The sequence below is a fragment of the Neomonachus schauinslandi genome, chromosome 2 (assembly GCF_002201575.2).
Source record: "Neomonachus schauinslandi chromosome 2, ASM220157v2, whole genome shotgun sequence".
NCBI lineage: Eukaryota > Metazoa > Chordata > Mammalia > Carnivora > Phocidae > Neomonachus > Neomonachus schauinslandi.
The window spans coordinates 55508016-55533288 of NC_058404.1; the positions used below are offsets into that span (position 1 = coordinate 55508016).

General features: G+C 42.1%; 1 protein-coding gene across 1 annotated transcript in view; it reads right to left on the reverse strand.

Moving 5' to 3' along the window:
- Window positions 1–25273, reverse strand: part of GALNTL6 (polypeptide N-acetylgalactosaminyltransferase like 6) — a 1195338-nt gene that overhangs the window by 9298 nt on the left and 1160767 nt on the right. Inside the window, exons 11-12 of the mRNA XM_021698835.1 lie at window positions 22573–22689; window positions 6329–6478 (exon numbers count right to left, since the gene is read on the reverse strand). Coding sequence (XP_021554510.1) covers window positions 6329–6478; window positions 22573–22689 — 267 coding nt within the window. The remainder of the gene's footprint in view (window positions 1–6328; window positions 6479–22572; window positions 22690–25273) is intronic.

The following is a 25273-nucleotide window of genomic DNA, read 5'->3' on the forward strand; positions in this document are numbered from 1 at the left end:
CTTGGTCAACATTTTCTTGGCTATTCTTGGCCCTTTCATTTCCATATAAATTTCAGAATCAGTTTATCAATTTCCACAAATAAACCTGCTGGGGTTGGACCGATTTTGCATTAAATGTATACACCCTTTTGAACACTGTTATCTTCACAATGTTGAGTCTTATCCTCGAATATGATAGATCCTCCCATATAGCTTTCAATTCCACTTAGTGATGTTTTATAGCCTTCTGTGTAAATGTCTTTCACCTCTGTTGTGAGATTAATTTTGACCTCTGTTGTGAGATTTATTTTGCTTTTCATGGTGATCAAATGAAATTATTTTTGAATTTCATTTGCTATTTTTTTGTTGCTGGTATATAGACATTTGTTTTTTCTTATATTTACCTTGTATCCAGGACTATTCTAAAGGTACTTATTAATTTTAATAGTTTGAATATATAATCTTTTGGATTTTCTATATACTATTTCATCTGTGAATTGACTTTTATTTGTTCCTTTCCAATTCTCATATCTTTTATTTTTATTTTTTTTTAAAGATTTTATTTATTTATTTGACAGAGAGAGAGAAAGAGCACAAGCAGGCGGAGTGGCAGGCAGAGAGAGAGGGAGAAGCAGGCTCCCCACTGAGCAGGGAGCCCAATGTGGGACTTGATCCCAGGACCCTGGGATCATGACCTGAACAGAAGGCAGACATTTAACCAACTGAGCCACCCAGCGCCCCTCTCATACCTTTTAATTTCTTTATCTTGCCTGATTACTCTGAGTAGGCTATCCTGTACTATGTAAAATAGAAACGATGAGAGCGGATATTATATGTTATTCCTAGTCCCTGGAGGAGAGCTTTCACATTTCACCCCTAAGAGTGATGACTGTTGTGGGTTTTCGGATATCCGTCTTATTAGATTAAGTTAATTTATTTCCATTAGGTTATTTTCTGTGTGGCTCAGACTATCTAGTCTCAGATGGTAAAAACTTAAGGATTCATGGATAGACTCATGAATATAAGGCCCCTTGACTTATGACAAAGATGCTACCTCCATGCAGCAGGAAAAAAAGTATTTTTTAATAAATGGTGATTGATCGATTAGATATAAATATGAAAAAGGAATCAACCCCATATTACACTGCATATGTAAAAATATTTCATGGGATTATATATCAAAAGGTAGAAGATTAAACAATAAATCTTCCAAAGATGACTTAGAAGACTACCTTCATGACTTTGGTGTGGGCAAAGATTTCCTAAACAGGACACAAAAGACACTAATCAAAAAGAACAGCTCTTCCTCAAGATACTCCATAGAGAACAAAGGAAAGAAATCCAACTGGAATAAGATATTTACAATATGTATGTCCAACAAAGCACTTGTATCTTTCTATCTATCTATCTATCTATCTATCTATCTATCTATCTATCTATCCAAAAGTCTGTAAGAAAAAGCCAGATGACCCATGTTAAAAAATGGTCAAAAGACTTAACAGGTTCTTCACAAAGAAGATATCCAAAGCAGCTAGCAAGCATGTGATATCACTCTACAACCACAAAATGAAAAGAGGAAAAGAAAAAGAAACAGAATGCCAAGAGTTGACGAAAATGTGGAGCAACTGGATTCTCATGTAGTATCTGTACCTTGCCCATAGCTCTTCAGGTCTCACCAATTCAGTGCGTGCTGGCCCAACCTCCCTCAGTTGGCCATGGTATCTCACTCCCTAAGGGCTTTCTCTGGTCTCAAGAACAATTCTGTCTGTCCAGAGATGTCAGAGAATAAACTCCCCTCCTCTTAGGAGCAATCTTAACCTCAGTTTGATTAGAGTGCTGTATAAATATCCCAACTCCCTTACTCTCTGACACCATCTCTATACCATTTCCGGAGATCTTTACTAGGATTGAGTACTAATCACCCACAGTGGTACTTGCTTTATAATTCACCCTTTATTTGCTCCCATCCCTTTCTCATTCACTTACCCACTTCCTACCAAGATTTTGGGGGGCATCTCCCAAATGAAACACCTTCAAATTGTCACTTAAGGTATACATCTAGAGAAATCCAAATTAACATACATATTATACTCCAACAAAACTTTAGTTAAGAAGAAAAGGACATGGGCGATAGCTCTTAATTTTGGGGGGGTGGGTAACAATAGTTAATATTGCTTAGGATAGGTTGCTGTAGTGATGTGGTCTATCAGGATACACCTTACCACTGTTTTCAGTGTACAAATTGCATTTGTCACCCACATGAATATAAATTTGATCATGTGGTCAGAAACTGCTAATTTTTACATGGTTTCGCTCACTTAATTATTATCCCTCTTATGTTGATAAAGAAGTTGAAAATCATAGATGCAAAATAATTTATTCAAGATCACATTACAGTTTCAGGATGAATTAGGATGTGTTAGGCTTGATAGGAAATCATTATGATGACCAGATTGTGAAGGGTCTAGGATAAGAACTGAAAGAAGGCACTTTATCTTCTACTTAGTGGGAAACCAAGTAAAGTTATAAAACAGAGGAATGCAATGACCAGATTTTGTAGAAACTCCCTCTGATTTCAGGATGGAAGATGGGTTAGTGAGGGAAGGGACAGGAGGCAGGATGACCCTTGAGGTAGCTCTGACAGTCATCCAAGGGTAAGAGAGGAAGGGCAGCCAGTGGGTAGGGACTGTAGACACGGCAGAGAGGATAGATTTTTGAGATATGGGCGGAGGGTGGGGCGTTTGACAAGTCTTAGTGACTAATTAGACGTAAGGGTAGAAGAAGAGGGAAGAAAGTTTTTTGTTTTGTATCAGTTGATCACTTAAATATTTTTACTGTCACCAACATCATTCTTTTTGTAAGAGGGGTCCCCCTAGTGTTAAAAGGAAACCAAGAATGGGATTCTTTACCCTTGGTACTTGTGTTGTGGGACATGATTGTATTACTGATTTTACAAGGCTCTAACATAGAGATTTTCCCCCACTTTTTTTTTTTTTATGGTGGCAATGACTCACATCTAAGAATAATTGAAAGCTGGGTGGTGGAGTTGGGGGCAATGGATATAGGTGTTCAAATGGTACAGAGTTCCAGTTACAAGAGTTCTGGGGATGTAAAGCACAGCACAGTGACTATAGTTAATAATACTGTGTTGTATATTTGAAAGTTGCCGAGAGAGTAGATCTTAAAAGTTTTCATCACACAAAAAATTGTAACTATGTGAGGTGGTGGATGTATTAACTAAACCGATGGTCGTGGTCACTTTTCAATATATACATATATCAAATTATTACATTGTATACCTTAAATGTACACAATGCGATATATGTCAATTATATCTCAGTAAAGGTGGGAAACGACCCAAAAATCTTCCTGAAAGAAAAGTACATCTGAGAGCCAATGGCTGCCAATGGGTCAGAAAGTGGGGCCTGACAACAGCCTTCACCCACTCAAGCAAAGGAGCTTCAGGCCACCTTCCCTCTCCAAGAAATTGCCATGTAGCTGGGAGGAGGGGTTGGTTGCTATCAGTGGTGCTGAATCCAAAGGGCATTGGGGAACTCTCCCAGGAATACTGATCTGATTTCTTAAGAGCATGGCAGAGGAAAGAGTAGAGGCTTTAAAGCCAGATGCACCTGAATCTGAATGTTGGCTCTAGCGCAAACATGCGAGTATCGGTTTCTTCCTCTGTGAATTATACATAATAGTACCTAGGTGGTTGTGAGGTTTGAGGTAATATGTGTAAAGCACTAGCTCAATGCCTCCTTAACAGCTGGAGATGATGATGATGATTACCTCCGGAGCTTAGGAGATGGCCCACTGCGGTCCTTTAGGCAATTAAGAGAGTCTTAGGGATCCTGTTTATTCATGAATATGGTAATAAAAAGAGGGAACTCCAAAGCTACCTCAAAAGATGCTAAGCTCTCTGGAAGCCTCCAGGGCCAAGTAGTGCATCTAAATAGACGAGGTAACACCCCAGAGAGACTTCTGTGTGCTTTCTTTGTGCTTTGGGAATAACCTACGAAATAAACAAGCACTTTCAAAAGCAGGTGCATTTGAATAAGCCTGAGTCATTGAGCAGGATGAGATATTACAGAAACTTTCCATTTTGAGCCTTTGGCATCTTCCCGATTATGTATAAATACCTTGCTTGTTATATAAATACATAGTGAATGTAACTTTTTGCCAAGTAATGCAAGGCCAGAAGCTACAAAAGCATCTGAGAAAGGAGCCATAGCACAATTGTATCCAGTGGGTCCCTTTCCGGAGTCCCTTAGGGTCCTGGAAAGGTTTAAAATGTTAAAGCTGTAAGAGTTACCTCTTGAAATCACCACAGTCATTTTTTTCCCACTCCAGGAGCTGTGTGTGCATGTGTATTAGTTGGTTTTATCCATCTGTAAGCTTTTGTAAGCTCCCTAATGAAAACAACTGTATTTTCTTGGCTTAATTGCATATTATTGAGTGTTCTGAGTCTCATGCTATAAATGTGCAATAATGAGAAATGGTCAGTTCATCAGGGACAACCAGCATACTAGGCGAATGGTGAATCAGGGATTTTATTGATGTGCCCAGAAAGGAACTTCTTAAAGGTCAGCAGTTGGTTAAGTGACTGCCTTTGGCTCAGGTCATGATCTCAGGGTCCTGGGGTCAAGTCCTACATCAGGCTCCTTGCTCAGAGGGGAGCCTGCTTCTTCCTCTCCCTCTGTCTGCTGCTTCCCCTGCTTGTACTCTCTCTCTCTGATAAAAAAAAAAAAAAAAAAACCCTTCAAAACGTTTCTCTAAAAAAAAAAAGAATATAACCATAAAAATAAAACAAAACAAAACAACTTTCTTATTGCATTGCACATAGATTGTATCATATTGAATAACAAAGAGGGCTTGGCAAGATTAATCATTTATGATGCAGTTCATAAGGAAAACAGAAGGATACAACTGATGTTTTATACTTTTTCTGGACACAGAGTCACAATCTGCCAGAGGCCGTGGCGGGTGGTGGTATGCAGAAGAAACTTGTACAAATAAGTCTGCCTTTGAGTATAATTTTAGGTGCCCGCTCCTGAAAAGGTGGATACCAGAAAGCTTATTAAGTGGGGGAACAAGTATGAAAACCAGTGGTCCCCCATATTGAGTCTCTGCAGAGTCTTCCCTTTAGCTTTCCATAGTTTTACCTCAGCCACAGGATAGCCAAATCTCATGATTAAAACTGTGGGTATGACATTTTCTGTATCGTTTATGAAGTCCTGCCCTAAAAACCAAAAAAGTTGAAAAGAAATTTGTGTGGTATCCTAAAAAGTTTTCAAAAGACAACGTGATGAAGATATTTTAAAATAAAAAATTAATTGCTCTTTATCAACTCAATAAAATGTGTTTTTTATATTTGCTTTTGAACTATTCTTTTTCTATCATTAAATGTTAACTTTATAATTTTTTAAACTTAAATTCCCCAAATAAGTTCTCCTTAGTTATCCTTGGGCAGGATTTTGGCCAAATTACAAATGGTCAGTCTGTAGAAAGGTCATGACAATTACTCCTACGTGAGTGTGGATTTATGTATATCTGATTGTCTTAACCCAAACAGCTCCCAAGCAAATGAGACTGAGATCTAAATAAATGGATGTCATAAGCGTGTGTGTATGTGTGTGTGTGTGTGTGAGTGTGTGTGTGTGTGTATGACTTGAGGTTCTTAAAAATTACATATGTGTACATTGGTTTACTGGGGACATGGTCTCTCCATTTGGTAGTTGTCTGGGCTAAGACTAGTCCCTTCATTTGCAGTGCATGTTCTGGCTAAAAGCCATTTTTCTTCTTTCCTCCCTCCCCTCCCCTCCTTCCTTCCTTCCTTCCTTCCTTCCTTCCTTCCTTCCTTCCTTCCTTCCTTCCTTCCTTCCTTCCTTCCTTCCTTCCTTCCTTTTAAAAGATTTTATTTATTTATTTGAGAGCAAGAGAGAGAGAAAGCAGGAGCAGAGGGGAGTGGTGGAGGGAGAGGGAGAAGCAGACTCCCCGCTGAGCAGGGAGCCCGATGCAGGCAGGACTCGATCCCAGGACGCTGGGATCATGACCTGAGCCGAAGGCAGACGCCTAACCGACTGAGCCACCCAGGCGCCCTCAAAGCCATTTTTCAATCGTAAGTGATTGTGATGGGTGTGCACACAACTAGCAAAGCCAAAAGCAGTGCCCCTTGCAGCACACCTTATCTTTCCCTTAATCTTTGCTGGTGGTCTCCAAATGTCTGAGTCCAATGTGTGTACTTGTGTCTGGGTAACAACTTAAATCAAAGCAGTGTGTTAACGAACGTTTGACGTAGAAAACCTTAAGCCCAGCAGTTTGAGAATGGGTGCAGTGAGCTGAGTCTTACCTTTCTGTATCCCCAGAGCTGGTTCCCCTTCATGCCGTGACAGTCATAGAGAGTGACCGCACTGTTGTGCGAGATTGCGTCGAAGCAGAATTTTCGGGTGTGCAGTGGCTCACCGGGTCGAATATCTTCTCTCCACCCAAAAGTAAAGAGCTAGCAAAAACAACAATAGCAGAAAAGCTACAGTGAGCTTAATTTGGAGAGCCTGGAGGAGGGGGGAGGTCTTTTTAGCAATGTGGAATTCGGGCTTTGTGATTTATCAGAAAAGAACTCCATCTAGGCATAACAGACGTGTTGAAAAAGGCTCCTATCGTAAAGCTCTGTAGCAGCAACAGTGGAAACTTTGGCCTGGGCTGCCAAAAAATACAAATGAGGGGTTTCCAATTAAGTACCGGGAAAAATAACAGAGCGGTGGAATGGAAAGAAAAGAGAAAGGGAGGGAGGGAGGGGGGCGTGGCAAGGCGGAAGATGGAGCGGGAGGGGAGGGAGAGAAAGAAGCTCTTTAATGAGGCTCTTTACATTCTTCATTATATAAAATGTTACTGGATCAAATGCTACGCAGTTAGCTCATATAAGCAGATTAACTGCAAAAAGACCAGGACCCGAGTTGAGCCGGATGGATGCTAACAGTTTGAAAAATTTGATTTAAATGGAAGCTAAGCTTAATGAAGTCAAGAATAGGCAAATTAATTTTCTGGGGTTGGTATGAGTAATTCAGCAGGGCAATGTAGAAAGTTTTGGACTGTAACACACAGTTAAGAGATACAGTTTACGCACACACACAGATTCCTCCTTCCCGGATGAAACCAGATGAAAACAGAAGCTTCAGGAAAGGATGTTTATCCTTACTTCATTTAATGGACTCTGCTATTCCATCCAATCTTTTCCTCTTTTAGCCCATTCTGTCCTAACCATCCCATTCTATTATATGAAAAATGCTACTTTGGAGGCACTAAGTGGATTTTAGAATATATTGAATTAAGAAAAAAACACTTCTGTAAGGGTGTATTTTTTTTTTAAACAACATATTGCAACTTTTTTTTTAAAGTAATGATATAGTTTTGTTTATTAGTAATGTATACAGGCCTTGTTATGTCAATTATATTTCAATTTAAAAAAAAATCTATACAGGCAAAAGAAAACTGACCTTCAAATGGCCACCTAGAAAATTTTATACTTATTCCAATGATGCTAGCCTTGTTCAGAAAATGTGGGGCACCACAGACCTATAAAACATTAGAGATAAAAAGTAAATATGGTTATTTTAGAGACAAATATCCAAATATCTGTAGTGGGTATGACTCTAGGGATACAAGAAATAATGTGTTGTTTTATTTTCTTTTAATCACCTTAAATCTGACTCTGAGCCCCATTCTACCAGGCTGCTGGAGATAAGCACTTCCATCCATTATTTGGGTTCCCAATTCCAAGTTGCACCAAGATCCTGGGATCTTTTGGCACTGAAGCATTAAAGAGTTAGTCATCTATCCAGACTGCCAAGAAGTCCATTGTCCCAGTGGATTATGATTCCTTCCTGTCCAGCATCCCACCTCTTCTGTGCATACTTGGAGCACTGAAGGTTTAGGCTGGGGGTCCTGTGCCAGGGGCCCAGGTTTCTTTCTTTCTTTCTTTCTTTTTTTAAATTTTATTATGTTATGTTAGTCACCATACAATACATCATTAGTTTTTGATGTGGTGATCCACGATCCATTGTTTTCGTATAACACCCAGTGCTCCATGCAGTACGTGCCCTCTTTAATACCCATCACCGGGCTAACCAATCCCCCCTCCCCCCTCCCCTCTAAAACCCTGTTTATTTCTCAGAGTCCATAGTCTCTCATGGTTCATCTTTCCCTCCAATTCCCCCCCCCCATTTTTCCCTTCCTTCTCCTAATGTCCTCCATGCTATTCCTTATGTTCCACAAATAAGGGAAACCATATGATAATTGACTTTCTCTGCTTGACTTATTTCACTTAGCATAATCTCCTCCAGTCCCATCCACGTGGATGTAAAAGTTGGGTATTCATCCTTTCTGATGGCTGAGTAACATTCCATTGTATATATGGACCACATCTTCTTTATCCATTCATCTGTTGAAGGGCATCTCGGCTCTTTCCACAGTTTGGCTATTGCGCACATTGCTGCTATGAACATTGCGGTGCATATGGCCCTTCTTTTCACTACATCTGTGTCTTTGGGGTAAATACCCAGCAGTGCAATTGCTGGGTCATAGGGTAGCTCTATTTTTAAATTTTTGAGGAACCTCCACACTGTTTTCCAAAGTGGCTGTACCAACTTGCATTTCCCACCAACAGTGTAAGAGGGTTCCCCTTTCTCCACAACCTCTCCAACATTTGCTGTTTCTTTCCCTGTCCATTTTTGCCATTCTAACTGGTGTAAGGTGGTATCTCAGTGTGGTTTTGATTTGGATTTCCCTGATGGCTAATGATGATGAACATTTTTTCGTGTGTCTGTTAGCCATTTGTATGTCTTCTTCAGAGAAGTGTCTTTTCATATCATCTGCCCACTTTTTGACTTGATTATTTGTTTTTTGGGTGTTGAGTTTGAGAAGTTCTTTATAGATCTTGGATACCAGCCCTTTATCTGTAGTGTCATCGTCCTGGGATCGAGCCCTGTGTCGGGCTCCCTGCTCGGCGGGAAGCCTGCTTCTCCCTCTCCCACACCCCTCCTTGTGTTCCCTCTCTCGTTGTCTCTCTGTCAAATAAATAAATAAAATCTTTAAAAAAAAAAGCAAATATCTTCTCCCATTCTGTGGGTTGCCTCTTTGTTTTGTTGACTGTTTCCTTTGCTGTGCAGAAGCTTTTTATCTTGATGAAGTCTCAAAAGTTCATTTTTGCTTTTGTTTCACTAGCTTTTGGAGATGTATCTTGAAAGAAGTTGCTGTGGCCGATGTCAAAGAGGTTACTGCCTATGTTCTCCTCTAGGATTTTGATGGATTCCTGTCTCACACTGAGGTCTTTCATCCACTTTGAGTTTATCTTTGTGAATGGTGTTAGAGAATGGTCGAGTTTCATTCTTCTGCATGTAGCTGTCCAATTTTCCCAGCACCATTTATTGAAGAGATAGTCTTTTTTCCATTGCATGTTTTTTCCTGCTTTGTCAAAGATTATTTGACCATAGAGTTGAGGGTCCGTATCTGGGTTCTCTATTCTGTTCCATTGGTCTATATGTCTGTTTTTGTGCCAGTACCGTGCTGTCTTGGTGATCACAGCTTTGTAAAATAGCTTGAAATTGGGCAACGTGATGCCCCCAGCTTTGTTTTTCTTTTTCAACATTTCCTTGGCGATTCGGGGTCTTTTCTGATTCCGTACAAATTTTAGGATTGTTTGTTCCAGCACTTTGAAAACTGTCATTGGAATTTTGATCGGGATGGCATTGAAGGTATAGATTGCTCTGGGTATCGTAGACATTTTAACAATGTTTATTCTTCTGATCCATGAGCATGGAACATTTTTCCATCTTTTTGGGTCTTCTTCAATTTCTTTCATGAGTGTTTTGTAGTTCCTAGAGTATAGATCCTTTACCTCTTTGGTTAGGTTTATTCCAAGATATCTCATGGTTTTTGGTGCTATTGTAAATGGAATCGTGTCTCTAATTTCTCTTTCTACAGTTGTGTTGTTAGTGTATAAGAAAGCAACTGATTTCTGTGCATTGATTTTGTATCCTGCCACATTACTGAACTGCTGGATGAGTTCTAGTAATTTGGGGGTGGAGTCTTCTGGGTTTTCCACATAGAGTATCATGTCATCTGTGAAAAGAGAGAGTTTGACTTCTTCTTTGCCAATTTGAATACCTTCTATTTCTTTTTGTTGTCTGATTGCTGTTGCTACAACTTCTAGTACTATGTTGAACAATAGTGGCAAGAGAGGGCATCTTTGACGTGTTCCTGATCTTAAGGGAAAGGCTCTCAGCTTTTCCCCATTGAGGATGATATTCGCTGTGGGTTTATCATAGATGGATTTTATGAACTTGAGGAATGTTCCCTCTATCCCTATACTCTGAAGAGTTTTAATCAGGAAAGGATGTTGTATTTTGTGAAATACTTTTTCTGCATCAATTGAGAGGACCATATGGTTCTTCTCCCTCCTCTTATTAATGTGTTCTATCACATTGATTGATCTGCGAATGTTGAACCACCCTTGCATCCCGGGGATAAATCCCACTTGGTTGTGGTGGATGATCCTTTTAATGTATTGTTGGATCCTATTAGCTAGGATTTTATTGAGGATTTTGGAATCCATGTTCATCAGGGATATCGGTCTGAAATTCTCCTTTTTGATGGGGTCTTTGCCTGGTTTGGGGATTAAGGTAATGCTGGCCTCACAGATTGAGTTTGGAAGCTTTCCTTCTGTTTCTATTTTTTGAAACAGCTTCAGTAGAATAGGTATTATTTCTTCTTTGAATGTTTGGTAGAATTCCCCAGGGAATCCATCAGGCCCTGGACTCTTGTTTTTTGGGAGATTTTTGATCACTGCTTCAATCTCGTTACTGGTTATTGGCCTTTTCAGGTTGTCAATTTCTTCCTGTTTCAGTCTTGGCAGCTTATAGGTTTCCAGGAAGGCCCCCATTTGATCCAGATTACTCAGTTTATTGGCATATAGTTGTTGATAATAATTTCTAAAAATTGTTTCTATTTCCTTGGTGTTAGTCGTGATCTCTCCCCTTTCATTCATAATTTTATTAATTTGGGTCCTTTCTCTTTTCTTTTGGATAAGTCTGGCCAGTGGTTTATCGATCTTATTAGTTCTTTCAAAGAACCAGCTTCTAGTTTCATTGATCTGCTCTACTGTGTTTCTGGTTTCTAATTCATTGATCTCTGCTTTAATTTTAATTATTTCTCTTCTAATGCGTGGCTTAGGCATCGTTTGTTGCTTTTTCTCTAGTTCTTTAAGGTGTAGAGTTAGTTGGTGAATTCAGGATTTTTCTGTTTTTTTGAGTGAGGCTTGGATGGCTATGTATTTCCCCCTTAGGACCGCCTTTGCAGTATCCCATAGGTTTTGGACTGATGTGTTTTTGTTCTCATTGGTTTCCATGAATTGTTTAAGTTCTTCTTTGGTTTCCTGGCTGACCCAAACATTCTTGAGCAGAATGGTCTTTAGCTTCCAAGTGTTTGAATTTCTGCCAAATTTTTTCTTGTGATTGAGTTCCAGTTTTAAAGCATTGTGGTCTGAGAGTATGCAGGGAATAATCTCAATCTTTTGGTATCGGTTGAGACCTGATTTGTGACCCAGTATGTGGTCTATTCTGGAGAAAGTTCCATGTGCGCTCGAGAAGAATGAGTATTCTGTTGTTTTAGGGTGGAATGTTCTGTAAATATCTGTGAGGTCCATCTGATCCAATGTATCATTCAAAGCTCTTGTCTCCTTGTTGATTTTCTGCTTAGATGATCTGTCCATTGCTGAGAGTGGAATATTGAGCTCTCCTACAATTAACGTATTGTTATCAATATGACTATTTTGGTTAACAGTTGGCTTATGTAGATGGCTGCTCCCATGTTGGGGGCATAGATATTTACAATTGTTAGATCTTCTTGTTGGATAGACCCTTTAAGAATGATATAGTGTCCTTCTGTGTCTCTTATTACAGACTTTAATTTAAAATCTGATTTGCCTGATATAAGAATTGCTACCCCAGCTTTCTTTTGAGGTCTGCTGGCATGGAAGATGGATCTCCATCCCTTCCCTTTCAGTCTGGATGTATCTTTTGGTTCAAAATGAGTCTCTTATAGGCAGCATATGGATGGGTCCTGCCTTTTTATCCAATCTGCAACCTTGTGCCATTTTATGGGAGTGTTTAGGCCATTCACGTTGAGAGTGATTATTGAAAGATATGAATTAATTGTCATCATGTTCCCTGTGAAGACGTTGTTCTTATAGATTGTCCCTGTAAATTTCTATTGTATATGACTCTTGGGGTCTTTCTCCTTTTATAGAAGCCCCCTTACTATTTCTTGCAGGGCCGGCTTAGTGGTCACATATTCTTTCAGTTTCTGCCGGTCGTGGAAACTCTGCATCTCTCCGTCCATTCTAAATGACAGCCTTGCCGGATAAAGTATTCTTGGCTGCATGTTCTTCTCATTTAGTACCCTGAATATGTCTTGCCAGGCCTTTCTGGTTTGCCAGGTCTCTGTGGATAGGTCTGACATTATTCTGATGTTCCTCCCTCTGTACGTAAGGAATCTCTTCCCCCTAACTGCCCTTAAGATGGTTTCCTTGGTTCTAAGATTTGCGAGTTTTACTATTACACACCGGGGTGTTGGCCTGTTTTCCTTGATCTTGGGAGCGGTCCTCTCTGCCTCTAGGACTCGAATGTTTGTTTCATTCCCCAGATTAGGGAAGTTCTCAGCTACCATTTACTCAAATACATCTTCTAGTCCTCTCTCTCTCTCCACTCCCTCCAGGATTCCAATTATTCTGACATTGGAAAGCTTCATGGTGTCACTTATTTCTCTGATTCTATTTTCATGGATTCTGAGTTGTTTTTCCCTGGCCTCCTCTTTTCCCTTTTTATCTATTATATTGTCTTCCAGGTCGCTTATTAGCTCTTCTGCCTCAGTTGCCCTAGCTGTTAGATTATCTAGACTGGATTGGATCTCATTGATAGCATTTTTAAGTTCTGCCAATTCAGCTTTCCTTTCTGCCCTTAGAGAGAGACTCTATGTTGCCATTAATTGATTTCTCCATTCTAGCCATTGTCTTCACAATTGTTATCCTGAATTCCATCTCTGACATCTTGGTTATATCTGCATCCATTTGTAAATCTGCAGCCTAAGTCATAATCTCTGAGTCTTTTCTATTTTGGCGGCTCCTCCTCCTAGTCATTCTGTTGATGGGTGTTTGAGGGAATGTATAGAGTCCAAATTATTGACCAGAACCCAGGCAAGATGCACCTGTTTTCTTGGGACCTTAGGGCTGCTGGCCTCTTGTTCTCCCAGCCTGTCTTCTGTGGGAAGGACCTGCCACGCTGTTGCTCAGGCAACCCTGTTTGGGCGGAGTTGCCCTGCCCCCCCCGTGGTGGGGGATGGGCTCAGTGGGAATCAATTTTGGGGGCTTTTGTTCTCTGGTGGCTTTCCGCGTCTCTTCCATGAGTCAGAGCAGAAGAGACCGTTTCCAACCCTTTGCCTCAGAGCAGAGAGACCTCAGTCTGTTCTTCAGTGAGCTCTCCAGGCCACACCGTCTCCGTTTCTGTCTGTGCTGCTATAAATTGCAGCGTCCTGGGTTGTGCGCCCCTCTGCAGCGCTCCCAGTCCTGCCTCCAGGTCGGGGCACGTCTCTGCCCTTTGTGCTTCTAAAACCGCCAGCCGCTCCCAGTTTGTGTGCGGGACCCCCCTGCTCCGGGTTTCTGTCCTGGGCGCTGCAGTTTGCAGGCGCGACCCCGCTGCTCCGGGTTTCCACCCCGGGGGCTGCCCTAAAGTCCTTTCTCCGCCACTACTGGTCTGCGAGTCTGTGCCCGACCGCAGCGCATGAGGCTGTCACTCACCGGCGGCGTAGGATCCCTACAGCCAGGCTCCCTCCCGCTGCGGTTTATCCTCCGATATCTGCCCACCGAATCACAGCTCCCAGCTTCGTACCTTGAAACCAACCGCCTGCGATAATCTGTAGAGATCCAGATCTTCTTACATCTCAGGCTGGTTTCGTGGGTGCTCAGAGTGGTCTGGAAGATATCCAGCTCTATTCTGGGGACCAGTTGAAAGAGGGTCCCCTACTCCTCCGCCATCTTTCCTTCCTTCCCAACATATTGCAACTTTATTAGATTTTCCTATTTTACTGGCTGTTTGGACTCAACAAAGGCCTTAGTAACATGTCACTTTAACATCTTCAGGTGTCACTGTACAGAACACAAAATCTGATGAGATGGTCCCAGTCAACCTGTCAAACAGAACAGCTGTTAACATCACAGCTGTGGTCACGTAATGTTTTTATAATAATTCAATCGCAAACATAAAGATAGTATCATGTGTAGGTTCTTTGCTGCTATGTAAGACCTCATCCACGAACAGTTTACCAGACCAGGCCTAGTTAATGACAGATCCCAAAAGATGCCATGAACAGGGAAGGCAAAGCTCTGCCTCATATTTAGGATGAGCAAAGTAGCAAGTCTATGAAGGGGATTTCCTTGAGTTTGAGCAGCCATCTGAGGAGTTTGGTAGAAGAAATCCTCAAGGAAGTGGGAAAATAGACTAGATGAGCCCTATGCTTTCTTCCAGTTCTAAAATTTCAATAAGGTTATGTAATTGTTACAATAGGACCAACTTAAGGCGGCGTATGTGAGGCCAAGCTGTGAATTGCAAGACAAAGAGCTGTCCTGTTGATACAAAAGCCAGCAGGCTGCTGAGCTGTGTATAGATAATACATTCGGCACCGACCAGGCCCTCAGAATATTTCAGTTTTTCCCTCCCACCTGGGTAAGAAAATGTAGAGAATCTGGCAAAATACCAGGAATGGCTACCAAAAACAGGGATGTGGGGGGCAGACTGCAGAAAACTTGAAAACACTGGGCTAAGTGGTCAGAAGAAAATTGGAAAGAAATGCTGTAAATCAGACATAGGAAAGTGGATTGCCTGCGTAATGGTGAGTGACTATATTCTGTTTCCCTGGAAGACAGGACATAAGAGAATGCTTTAACTAGAAGGACAAAGGTTTTGGGTGAGACCTGTGAAATAGATTCAGGAAGAGACATTGTGTGGTCTTTTTTCCTACAGTCCCCCTCCCCTCCCCACCCATATGATGGTGGACTGAGACATTTTTGGATTCATTTAAATCCCATGCAGGACAGAGACTTATCAAGGAAAAGTGTCGGTCAGCTATGTATTTCTGATTTCATCACTCTCGTCAAGACAGAACTCACTAGTCCCTTGGCTTCTGAAATACTGGGTTCCTGTTACCCTATTCCTCTATCTTGCTCATGTCCCTCTTGTATCTGTCTTCAACACAGGTGTGGCTCAGGGTTCTCCCTTGAACCTTGTCTTTTACCCCCTCTGGTTGCTACTATGCATGCTCAGTCCAACTCTCATCAATACATTGATAACTTATCATCTGTGATGTGTCCAACTCCATGTCGGATTTCACACCTGCATGCCCCATGGACATCTCAAATTCAAAACATCCTAAATTCAATTGATTTTCTTTCCTTCTAAGCCTGTTCCTACTCCTTTATTTTGTTTTAGTTGGTGGTCATAGTATTCACGTGCCAACCTGGGAGTCTTTCATCTTTTAACCCCTTTGTCTCCCTCACCCTCATTCTTTAATCAATTAGCAAGTCTTACTATTTTTGTCTCCCAATATTGCTGGAAGACGTCTCTTCCTCTCTATTTCCATTATGTTTGCTCTCAATATTTCTTGTCTGGACTACTGAAATGACTTCCTGATTGGTATCTTTCCCACCTTCCTTCACAACCGTTTGACTATGTTACCTCTTGGCCTGAAATCTCACCATGTTTTTGCATAACCCTTAGAGAACACAATACAAACTCTTTAATGATGTGGGAAACAAAGGCAGAAGAGGAATTATTAAATTTCCTTACTACCTACAGGCTACTGACAAGTCCATGAAACAGGTAGAATGACCTTCTTCTAGGGACTCAACTGCTTCCATGTTGACACTTTGCTAAGGGCAAAAGGAATCTTAACCCCCCACCCCCCCACACGCCCCTCCCATCCTGTAAGCCTACTTTAACATATAAAAATTCCTTTAGAAATTTCCTTTATCTCTACCCCCCCAAGATACCTGTTGGCAATCACCCCCCAAGCATATGGCCCACCGATATACATCTGAAGGGTCTGATGACTAAGGTTTTATTAGACGGTAATAAATGACTTTTCCCAACAATAGCTAGCCCCCTTGAGGTTCTGGAAAACTTGCTTCCAAAATTCCCATCCCTAACCCACTACCAGCTTGAAAGTATACAATGCGCCGCTCCTCATGACCCCAGTGCCGCTCTTTCTGCTCCCTGTGCTTTAATACAACCACCTTTTTGCACCAAAGATGCCTCAAGAATTCTTTCTTGGCCGTCGGCTTCAAACCCTAATGTCTTTCCTACATCATTTAACATATAAAGCATTTCCCACAATCTGGTCTTTGCCATTTTCCTCCAGCTGCAACCCTTTTCCCTTAGTTTATGTTCCAGCAACAACAAAACCTTTGGAAGTTGCTAAGAGAGTGGATCTTAACAGGTTTCACCAGCAGAAAAACAAATCCTGTGACTATGTGTGGTGATGTGTGTTAGATAGATTTGCTCTAGTGATCAGTTCGCAATATGTACAAACACTGAATCATTACGTTGTGTGACTGAGGTTAGTCGAATGTCGTATGCCAATGATATCTCACTTCAAGAACATTTGTAACTCGTTGCGCTAATCAGGCTGTATTTTCCCTTCTGTGACTTTGTTTGTGAGAGTCCCCGTGGTCAGGAGGAGGCCAACATTCCCCAGCCAACCTAGTTTATGCTCATCAGTTCTTTGAGGTTCAGTCCAGATGCCCATTCATCCAAGAAGCCTTCCTCTTCAAACCCTTTATTCCTTCTCATCCTTTAACTTATTTCATCATGATCATCAGTCTGTGTCTCTGTCTCTCTCACTAGAAAGTGAGATCCTTAATGGTTGGAATCACATCTTTCTTATCTCTGCGTTTCCAGCATCCAGAACAATTCATGACGTATAATAAATGTCTAAGAATTTCTGTTGAATAAATGAAAACTTGCACTCATTACATTAACAGAAAGTTCATGGGGATAGCTGACAAGATTAATCAATTAGTCTTTTTAGTCCTTCAAATGAATTTGTGCTGTTTGTGTCCAATCATAACAATGTCAACAATAATATTATTTTTTGAACTTCCATCTTCAGTGATTCTGGACTTGGTTACCTATTACTGAAATAGAAACTTCCTGTCCTACAAACCTGTCGTTGGCGCTGATTAAGTCTTAATTTCACTTAAATATCACATTTCCTTGGTACTATAAGCAGCCCAACCCATGCGACAACTAGTGGTCTTGATTGGTTTTTCTATTTCCCTCTCTGCCTCAGCTTCCCTTTTTGGGTACACATAGAAGGCTAGAGCTGAAAGGGACTGTCATCATTACCTAACACAGTTCCTTATTATACAGTTGGGGAAAATCAGGCCTGGAGAAGTTAAATGGTTGGTCACCACCACACTTCAAGTGTTCAGTCTCATGTGTTCTTTTTTTTTTTTTTAATTAATTAATTTATTTTGAGAGAGCAGGGGGTGGGAGGGTGGAGGACTTGAGGGAGGGGCAGAGGGAGAGGGAGAGGGAGAGAATCTCGTGGAGGGCTTGATCTCATGACACTGAGATCCTGACCTGAGCTGAAATCAAGAGTACCCTGCTCAACGGAATGAGTCATCTAGGCCCCCTGGTTTATGCATTTTTTTTAAAGATATATTTATTTATTAGAGAGAGAGAGAGAACGGTGAGCAAGTGGGGGGAGGGGCAGAGGGAGAGAATCTTCAAGCAGTCTCCCTGCTAAGCGGGGAGCCAGATGCAGGGCTCAATCCCACCACCCTTGAGACCAGTACCTGAGCCGAAACTGAGTCGGACGCTTAACTGACTGAGCCACCCAGGCGCCCTGGCTTATGTCTTCTTTTATAGACAGTCTTTATTTCTTTTTTTTACTTTTTGCTTTCTTAATTTTTACTTTTTTTATTTTTTATTAAATGGATCAGTTAAGTACAAAAGAATTCCTGTGTTAAAGCAAACATTAACAAATTCTTCTCTTGATAGACTTATTCATCTATTGTCCCAATTATATCCCAGGGCTCCTTAGGGGACTTTTATTTCTCGTTCCTAGGTTTGTCATTGTAGTGCAATAATCATTCTTAAGTTTGTAGATTGGTTGTTAGCTGGTAGTCTCTATAGTGTTTTATGCTGTATCATCATCATCATCATCATCATCATCATGATTACATGGTGATTACTTTCCTGCACCCAGATTATATCAACTGCTTTATTCTTTAGCACCTACCATTAGCTAGAATTTTTCTCTCTTATGTCTTCGGAATGCTTTCTATTGTCATTTATCTTATCCTAATGGCCATGTCAATCCAATCAGGCACCAAGCCTTTCATTCATTAGGCACGCTTTCTCCTGTGCAATTTTGTCGAACCAGAAACGAGCAGACATTGTGAATGTATTTTCATCGTTTGCATGTGATGATGTTATTGTGACATTTATAGTTTGTCTCTTACCCTTGGACTGTTCCTTACTGATGGAAGGATTTAGATTTCATTCAGGCTTCCTGTACAATAACTTTTGATTTTTTTTCCAACCTCAAATCCTCAGTTTTAGAGTAAATGGATATTAATCTCTCCACTTGCTACTTTTAAATATAGATCCAGAATGATACATAACTTGTACTTCTTTGCTTTGCTATCAATGTGGTATGTGTAATGTTGCCCGGGTTTATACTGTGTCATACGAATAAGCTCAACTAGACTTAGTACTGCAAATACACTTATCACCATGAGCTTGCTACCTGATTTGAGAAGATTGAAAATATTTTTCTCTCCGTTGGGTGGTTCTATTTTATTTCCTTGTTATGTGGTTGGCAGAAATCTGAGGTAGTGCATGTTCTAGTCGGTACCCAACTCTGTTCTGCGAGTGAGGCTGTGTATCCCGGGAATCAGTCCCTTACCACATACACGGACTTGCTCCCATCTCTCTGTGCACATCTCCACTCCAGGTCTTGGGAAGGGAGACCTGCTTCCTCAGCAGGAGGAAGGCCTGCTCAGCCACAATGCTTCCTCCCCAGCATGAGATCAGAGTCTGCTGCCAGGTCCAAACTGTAGGCCACTTCCTCCCTTCCCTCTCCCTTGGACTCCTAATGGCATTTGGAGGGTATTCTTTCCAGACCTTACAGTCTTATTAAGTTCTCTCTGCTTTTTCTTTCTTGGTCCCTAAAGGAAGCTGAAAGCCAGCACACAATGCTACAGTGATCTCAAACAGCTAAATAGAAGGCCCTGGAAAAGTGAATCACACAAATTGCTTCCTTCACAGAAGCCACATTAGACATCGCTGGTGTTCTGCAGCAAGAGGCATTTTCTTATAAAGGTGCTTCAGTAGACGATCCTTTATTTCCCATGTAACTATTTTGCTTATTCATTTGTGTTTTATTTTTGCCATTTGTTAAAAAGGATCATTTCAACTCTAATAAGTGCCCCTTGTGGGTTCTTTGAATGCTGTTGAATAACAAAGAATACCTATAATTTTCCTGCTCTGATATACTTCTTTTTTCACCCAGACATTTTAATCTAAATGGAGAAGAATGAGTCTTAATTCACGTAAGTCACTGAGTAATACAGTGAATAAAGCTTACAGATGATTATTGGAAAAACAAAGCAGCTTGTAATGTTTTAATCACCAAGCCAATATATTGTAATACGTATTTCAAAGATGATTCATTTTTTACCTCCTGTCAACTTTGTTTAATCTTCCTGTAGCTCTGTTTTCAGAATCTCTAGACATCAGGAATCTTTTCTGTATTAACTGGTCTTTTGGGGCCTCATGTAGGTGTCTGCTTGTCTGGTGCTGCCCTCTGGTGACTATTTATTGGATTACATGACATAGATTTTGGCAGTTGGGCATGAGGAGGGAAAAAGAAACCATTTTTAAAGTGTATGCGGTATAGCTGGTTTTATTTACATGTATTTTATGGATGTCAAATAAAATCTGTGATCCAGATCATATTTCATTCTAGAACATTCCAGGGGATAGAACTATGAAACCTGATTCAGGCATTCAGGCAAGGCATACTTCCTATCAATGGCTGGCTAGGTGTGTTTCCTGGTTGGGCTGCACAGGGTAGAGAGGGATTTAGCCCAATAGACATAGATTTTCCATAGGGCATGCTTCTTTTTCTTTTTTCTTTAAAAAAGTATCCTTTTCCACTCTAAATGTGGGTCCTACTGATAGGCCTCTGAAGCCTTCTTTCTTGCTCCCAGGCTGAAGTCAGAATTGCTTCTTGGAGGTGACAGGCCAGACTATTCCTCACATCCCTAGTAACATTCCTGTGGTGCTTACCGAAGGAGATGGGGGAAGTAGGGGCAAGTCAACTTTTGCTGATATTCCTTCCCATCAGTAAATCCTGGAGCCACAGAGCTTTTTTATTCAAAAACATTTTTTTTAAATTTGAGAGAGAGAGAGGGAGAGCACAGGCAGGGAGGAGGGGTAGAGGGAGAGGGAAAAGAAGACTCCATGCTGAGCAGGGAGCCTGACGTGGGGCTCGATCCCAGGACCCGGGGATCATGACCTGAGCCGACGGCAGATGCTTGACTGACTGAGCCACCCAGGCGCCCCTGCAGAGCCTTCCTTAAAACCCATCTGATAGGTGTCTGCTCGCTGCAGGATATATTTGAGTGAATGATAAATAGTATTTGGTTTTGGCAGCTTGGATCTGAGAGAGTTTTCTAATTTAGTGTTAGTATAAAGTGGTCCGGGGGAGGAGATGGCATAAAGCAGAAGGGAAAGTACATTTATTTTGCCCCTACCACAGGAGCAAGATGCTCTTATATCGTAGACACGGTTTATTCTCATAATAAACCTGTTTGTGGGGTGAATATTACTGTCCCTATTTAGAGGTGGAGGAACTCCAGCTTGGAAAGATGTAACAATTTCACAAGGTCACACAGGTTAAGGTGGCTGCAATCTAGGTGAGCCTGACTGCAAGGCCCACGATCCTTCTGGAACACCATGAAGCTGTGGATCAGAGTGCAAGGGCCAGATGACCGATTGCAGGGGGGCAGTGTTGGTTCGTTGGCTGATGGCGTTAATTCTGCACTGTGCTGTGCACTTGGTTCCCTGTGGCTTTCCCGAATCACGTTGCTCTGCACTGTGGTGTTGGCCACACGCGGGGTTGGATGGGACAGCGGGCGGAGGCCAGCGAGGTGCCGACATGATGTAGCTCAGCACACCCGAACAGCTCTTTAAGATCCTAGGCTGGGCATCGTTTGTCTTCACTAGTTTCCTATACAAGATGGGTCCTTGAGGATGCTAGCTATAGGAGAAAACTCAAGCCTTACTGGAAACTGCTTGCCTATTGTTTCCGGTTTTCATAAGAGAGGCATTATGGAAAATTCTGGAAACAAAGCACAGGCAATATATGCTATCCTGAACGTGGGATGTAGCCTTTTGCAGAGGGAGAGGGGGAGTAGGATAGGGAAAGGGCTTTACCTGTATCTGTATATTTTATTCTTTTAAAAAATATGGCAATAGCTGCAGATACTTGTTCAATCTGTGTAATGACTGTGCCAAGGTGTGTTATAATATTTTTTATAGTTTCCTATTTGATTTTTAAAAAGATTTTATTTATTTATTTGTCAAAGAAAGAGACAGCACAAGCAGGGGGAGCTTCAGGCAGAGGCAGAGGGAAAAGCAGGCTCCCTGGGGAGCAAGGAGCCCCATATGGGGCTCGATCCCAGGACCCTGGGATCATGACCTGAGCTGAAGGCAGACGCTTAACCGACTGAGCCACACAGGCGTCCCCCTATTTGATTTTTCATAATCAAAAATTAAGAAAATAAAAAGGGGCAGACACAATTCTACCCACTATCTTTTCTCTTTTGCAAATGACACAGTGTGAGGAAAGTCCCTTATAAGGACCATCAGTTTTCAAAGGGGGTCAGGAGTCGCACCTCACTTAATAAACAGAATTGCCCTGAAATGCTTTTCAATCAAAGGCAATAAATAGTTCCAAAGTATCCCAGGAAGCCCATGATGGGCTGTTACTGCCTCAAAGTTGTCTTTCATGTGTAGGATGACAGACTGCTACAGCAACAAGAGGGGTATGTAAAGGACTCTTTTCAGTATATCACCAGAGGGGAAAACAAGATGAGATAAAGTTGCAAAAAACTTAAAAATAACAAAGAGTCTTTCAGTAAAACTGTGAAGTTTAGTTGGAAGATTACATAGCACTCTACAGGCTTTTCCTGGTTTGAAGACTACCATTCTGGGAAAGGAAATATAAGCCTAGGACGTTTCTACCATCCTTTCTACTATTTAAAGCACATTTTTGTACACGATCTCAACTGATTATCACAGCTGCTCTGAGAGGAAACAGAAACTAAGAAGGTAAGTAATTCACTGAACAACAGAGCTGGTTGGTGGCGGAAGCAGGACCCCACTGCACGTCCCACCCGACCCGGTTAGAGATCTCACCCTCTGCTTCCATGCCTGCCTCAGCCCCGCTTGCTCCTGTCACTTCTGGATGCTGACCTACCTGTTCATGAGACCACGTCCTTTCAGAACCATCCTTGATACAGATGTCCAGCCTCAGTTCAGTGCCTGTGGCTCCATGCTTGCTGTCCACGCAGAGATTTGCTGCCACGTTTCGAATCTGTGGAAAGAAGAAAGAATGAGCATGGGGCTGGTTTTTCTTGCACCCCTAGCTCCTGGTAATCCTGGTATAGATTCAGTAGTTATCTTTTTAATCTATTTGAGAAAGAGCGAGGGGGAGAGAAAGAGAGAGAGAGAGAGCGAGCGCGCACAGGTGCACGTGCACGTGCGGGGGGGGGCAGACAGAGGGGGAGGGGAAGCGGGAGAAGCAGGCTCCCCGCAGAGCAGGGACCCCCCCCCCCCGATATGGGACTCGAGCCCAGGACCCTGGGATCATGGAGCTGAAGGCAGACGCTTAACCGACTGAGCCATGCAGGCGCCTCTCAGTGGTTGTCTTTTAGATTACATGATTCCTGAACGATGTTTTAAATTTATATGCAATTTGTGGAGCAAAGTCAGGGAATTAACCGTAATATGGCCTAGTGGGCATGTCAGGGAATGTGAGATGGTTGAAGAGCAAGGCTGCAGCTGGGGGCTGCCACAAAAGACTATGGAATAATGTAAGGCGGGGAGCAGCCTTGTTCCTGACTTCCGCAAATTGGCGATTTCTTTCTTCAGGGAGTTCCTAACTTGGGATTTGTTATCTTCTTGCTCCAGAGCATATTCTACCTTTTCCGCCTTAGCTGGGAGAGAGATCCAATATGAAGCAGGTGATGCAAGTTGTGCGTGAGAGAAAAGAACGAATCACTGAGCACCGCATGGTTCTATGCAGGATGCGGGGACTGTGTCCCAGTTTGCCTGGATGATCCCGGTCTACACCCGTGGTCGTGGTGTAGCATTTCTCCTGGATGATCAATTCAGTGACACCCTAGAGTATTAGCAAAATAGGAAAGATGGTACTATCGGTGCAATGCTGTGCTGGATGAAGATTCTCTATGTAAAGTCTGAACTTTGACAAGTTGCAGAATGGGAAAAAAGTGACCGATAATTCTTTCCAATTATCATATTAATACTGACATAAGGAACGGAGTAGTTAGGGGTGGGCCAAGAGTGGGCTAGGAAAAGTGTCAACAACAGAAATAGTAACAGAAAGAGTTTAGGCCATGGACACATGTCCCTTCTCAAGTAGGCCTGCCGGAGGATTTCACCAATTCTGCTGACATCGGAACAATGCCCCGTAATAGAGATGGTTGTTGTTTATGGTTTGTTACTTAGGAGTCAACGTTTAGCTAAGCTCAGCGATCTCAATCCTTTTTATGCCTTTATATAGCCCTGGATTATAATAATCCCTTTAGGTATTATTAAGAATAGAAACAAGAACAGGATGTACTCAGGTGATTTTAGTCAAGGCTCTTTTGCCAAGAATAAGCAGATAAGGATAAGGAGTCTGTCCAGAGCAGGATGGCCGAAGCAGGCCTATTCCTACTGGGATGGGGGCAAGAGGTAGGGAGAAGGTTGTAATGAAATACACTGAGTGTTATGAAAGGAATAAATGATGCCGGAGTGAGACTGTGGTGGAGGGAGTGATTTCTCATTTCACTTACTGTCGGAGTAGAGGTTGGTATAATGTCATTCGGGAGGGAGCCAATGGGGTAATCAGTTTCCTTATTCAGGGAATTTGACCACAGTGGCGGTTCATCACCCACTACTGGACCTCTACCTTCAGGGTCTCTGTCCCCAATGCCAGGGGAATGGGAAATAATGTAGGACACAGGGCAACAGTTCTTAACCTAGTTTGGTCTACAGACCTCTCTGAGGATCCGAAGAAAGCTACGGACACTTACAAAAATAAACTAATCAAGGAAGCTATAAGCGGATACACACCAGCAATTTTGTGTTCATTTTCCTGGAACCTACAGACGCCATGTTTGAACCCTGAATTAGGGAAAATGCTTTCCACCCACTCCTTGAAAACTACTTATATCCTTCCTCCTAGTAGGGTGGGAAATCCTGAAAGCCAGGGAATGAACTCAGCAGCTGTCAAAGTGCACCGGATTCACTCTCACTTCTCTTCACTTTTCTCTGCCTTCCTGAAAAAAGTACCAGGGAGGAATTTTAGTATGGGATCCGGGGAGCCAAGCTTCAAATCATCCTTTTGTAAAATCAATTCCTTGGTGTGTGATTGAGTTTCTTTGGTGAACTAGAAACACCCAGAAGGTCAAAAGTTTGCTTTTTCTGTCACTGACTTGAGCCTGGCATGCTCTGCAAAGCTCCCCTTTGATCGCCTTATCTGAACCCAGGGTATCCATTTTCTAAAGCTGTGTATAACCTGGGAGCTGCCTGACAGAACTCTGGGCAGGACTCGCTTTCCATTGTTGGACCGTGTAACTCAGGGACTCGCTCTTCTTAGAGAACCAGGATCAGTGTGTGCCAAAGACAGCTTCAGGGCACTGTTATTCCCTCTACTTGAGTCCGGGAGCTCGGAACCACATTTAGGACAACAGCGGCCTCGGATGGTTTATGGCCACTTGGCCACCAAGGGAGAAGTGTGCCCTTCTCCGTCAGCTGGCATGGTGCTCGCTCACTGAAGGGGCTCTGTCTGCTCTTGGAAAAGGAGGACATCGGGAAGAAAAGAATATACACAAGCCAGGGACGCCGAGTGGCAAATCTGCCCAATCTGCCTGTGGATACACACCAAAGCCCAT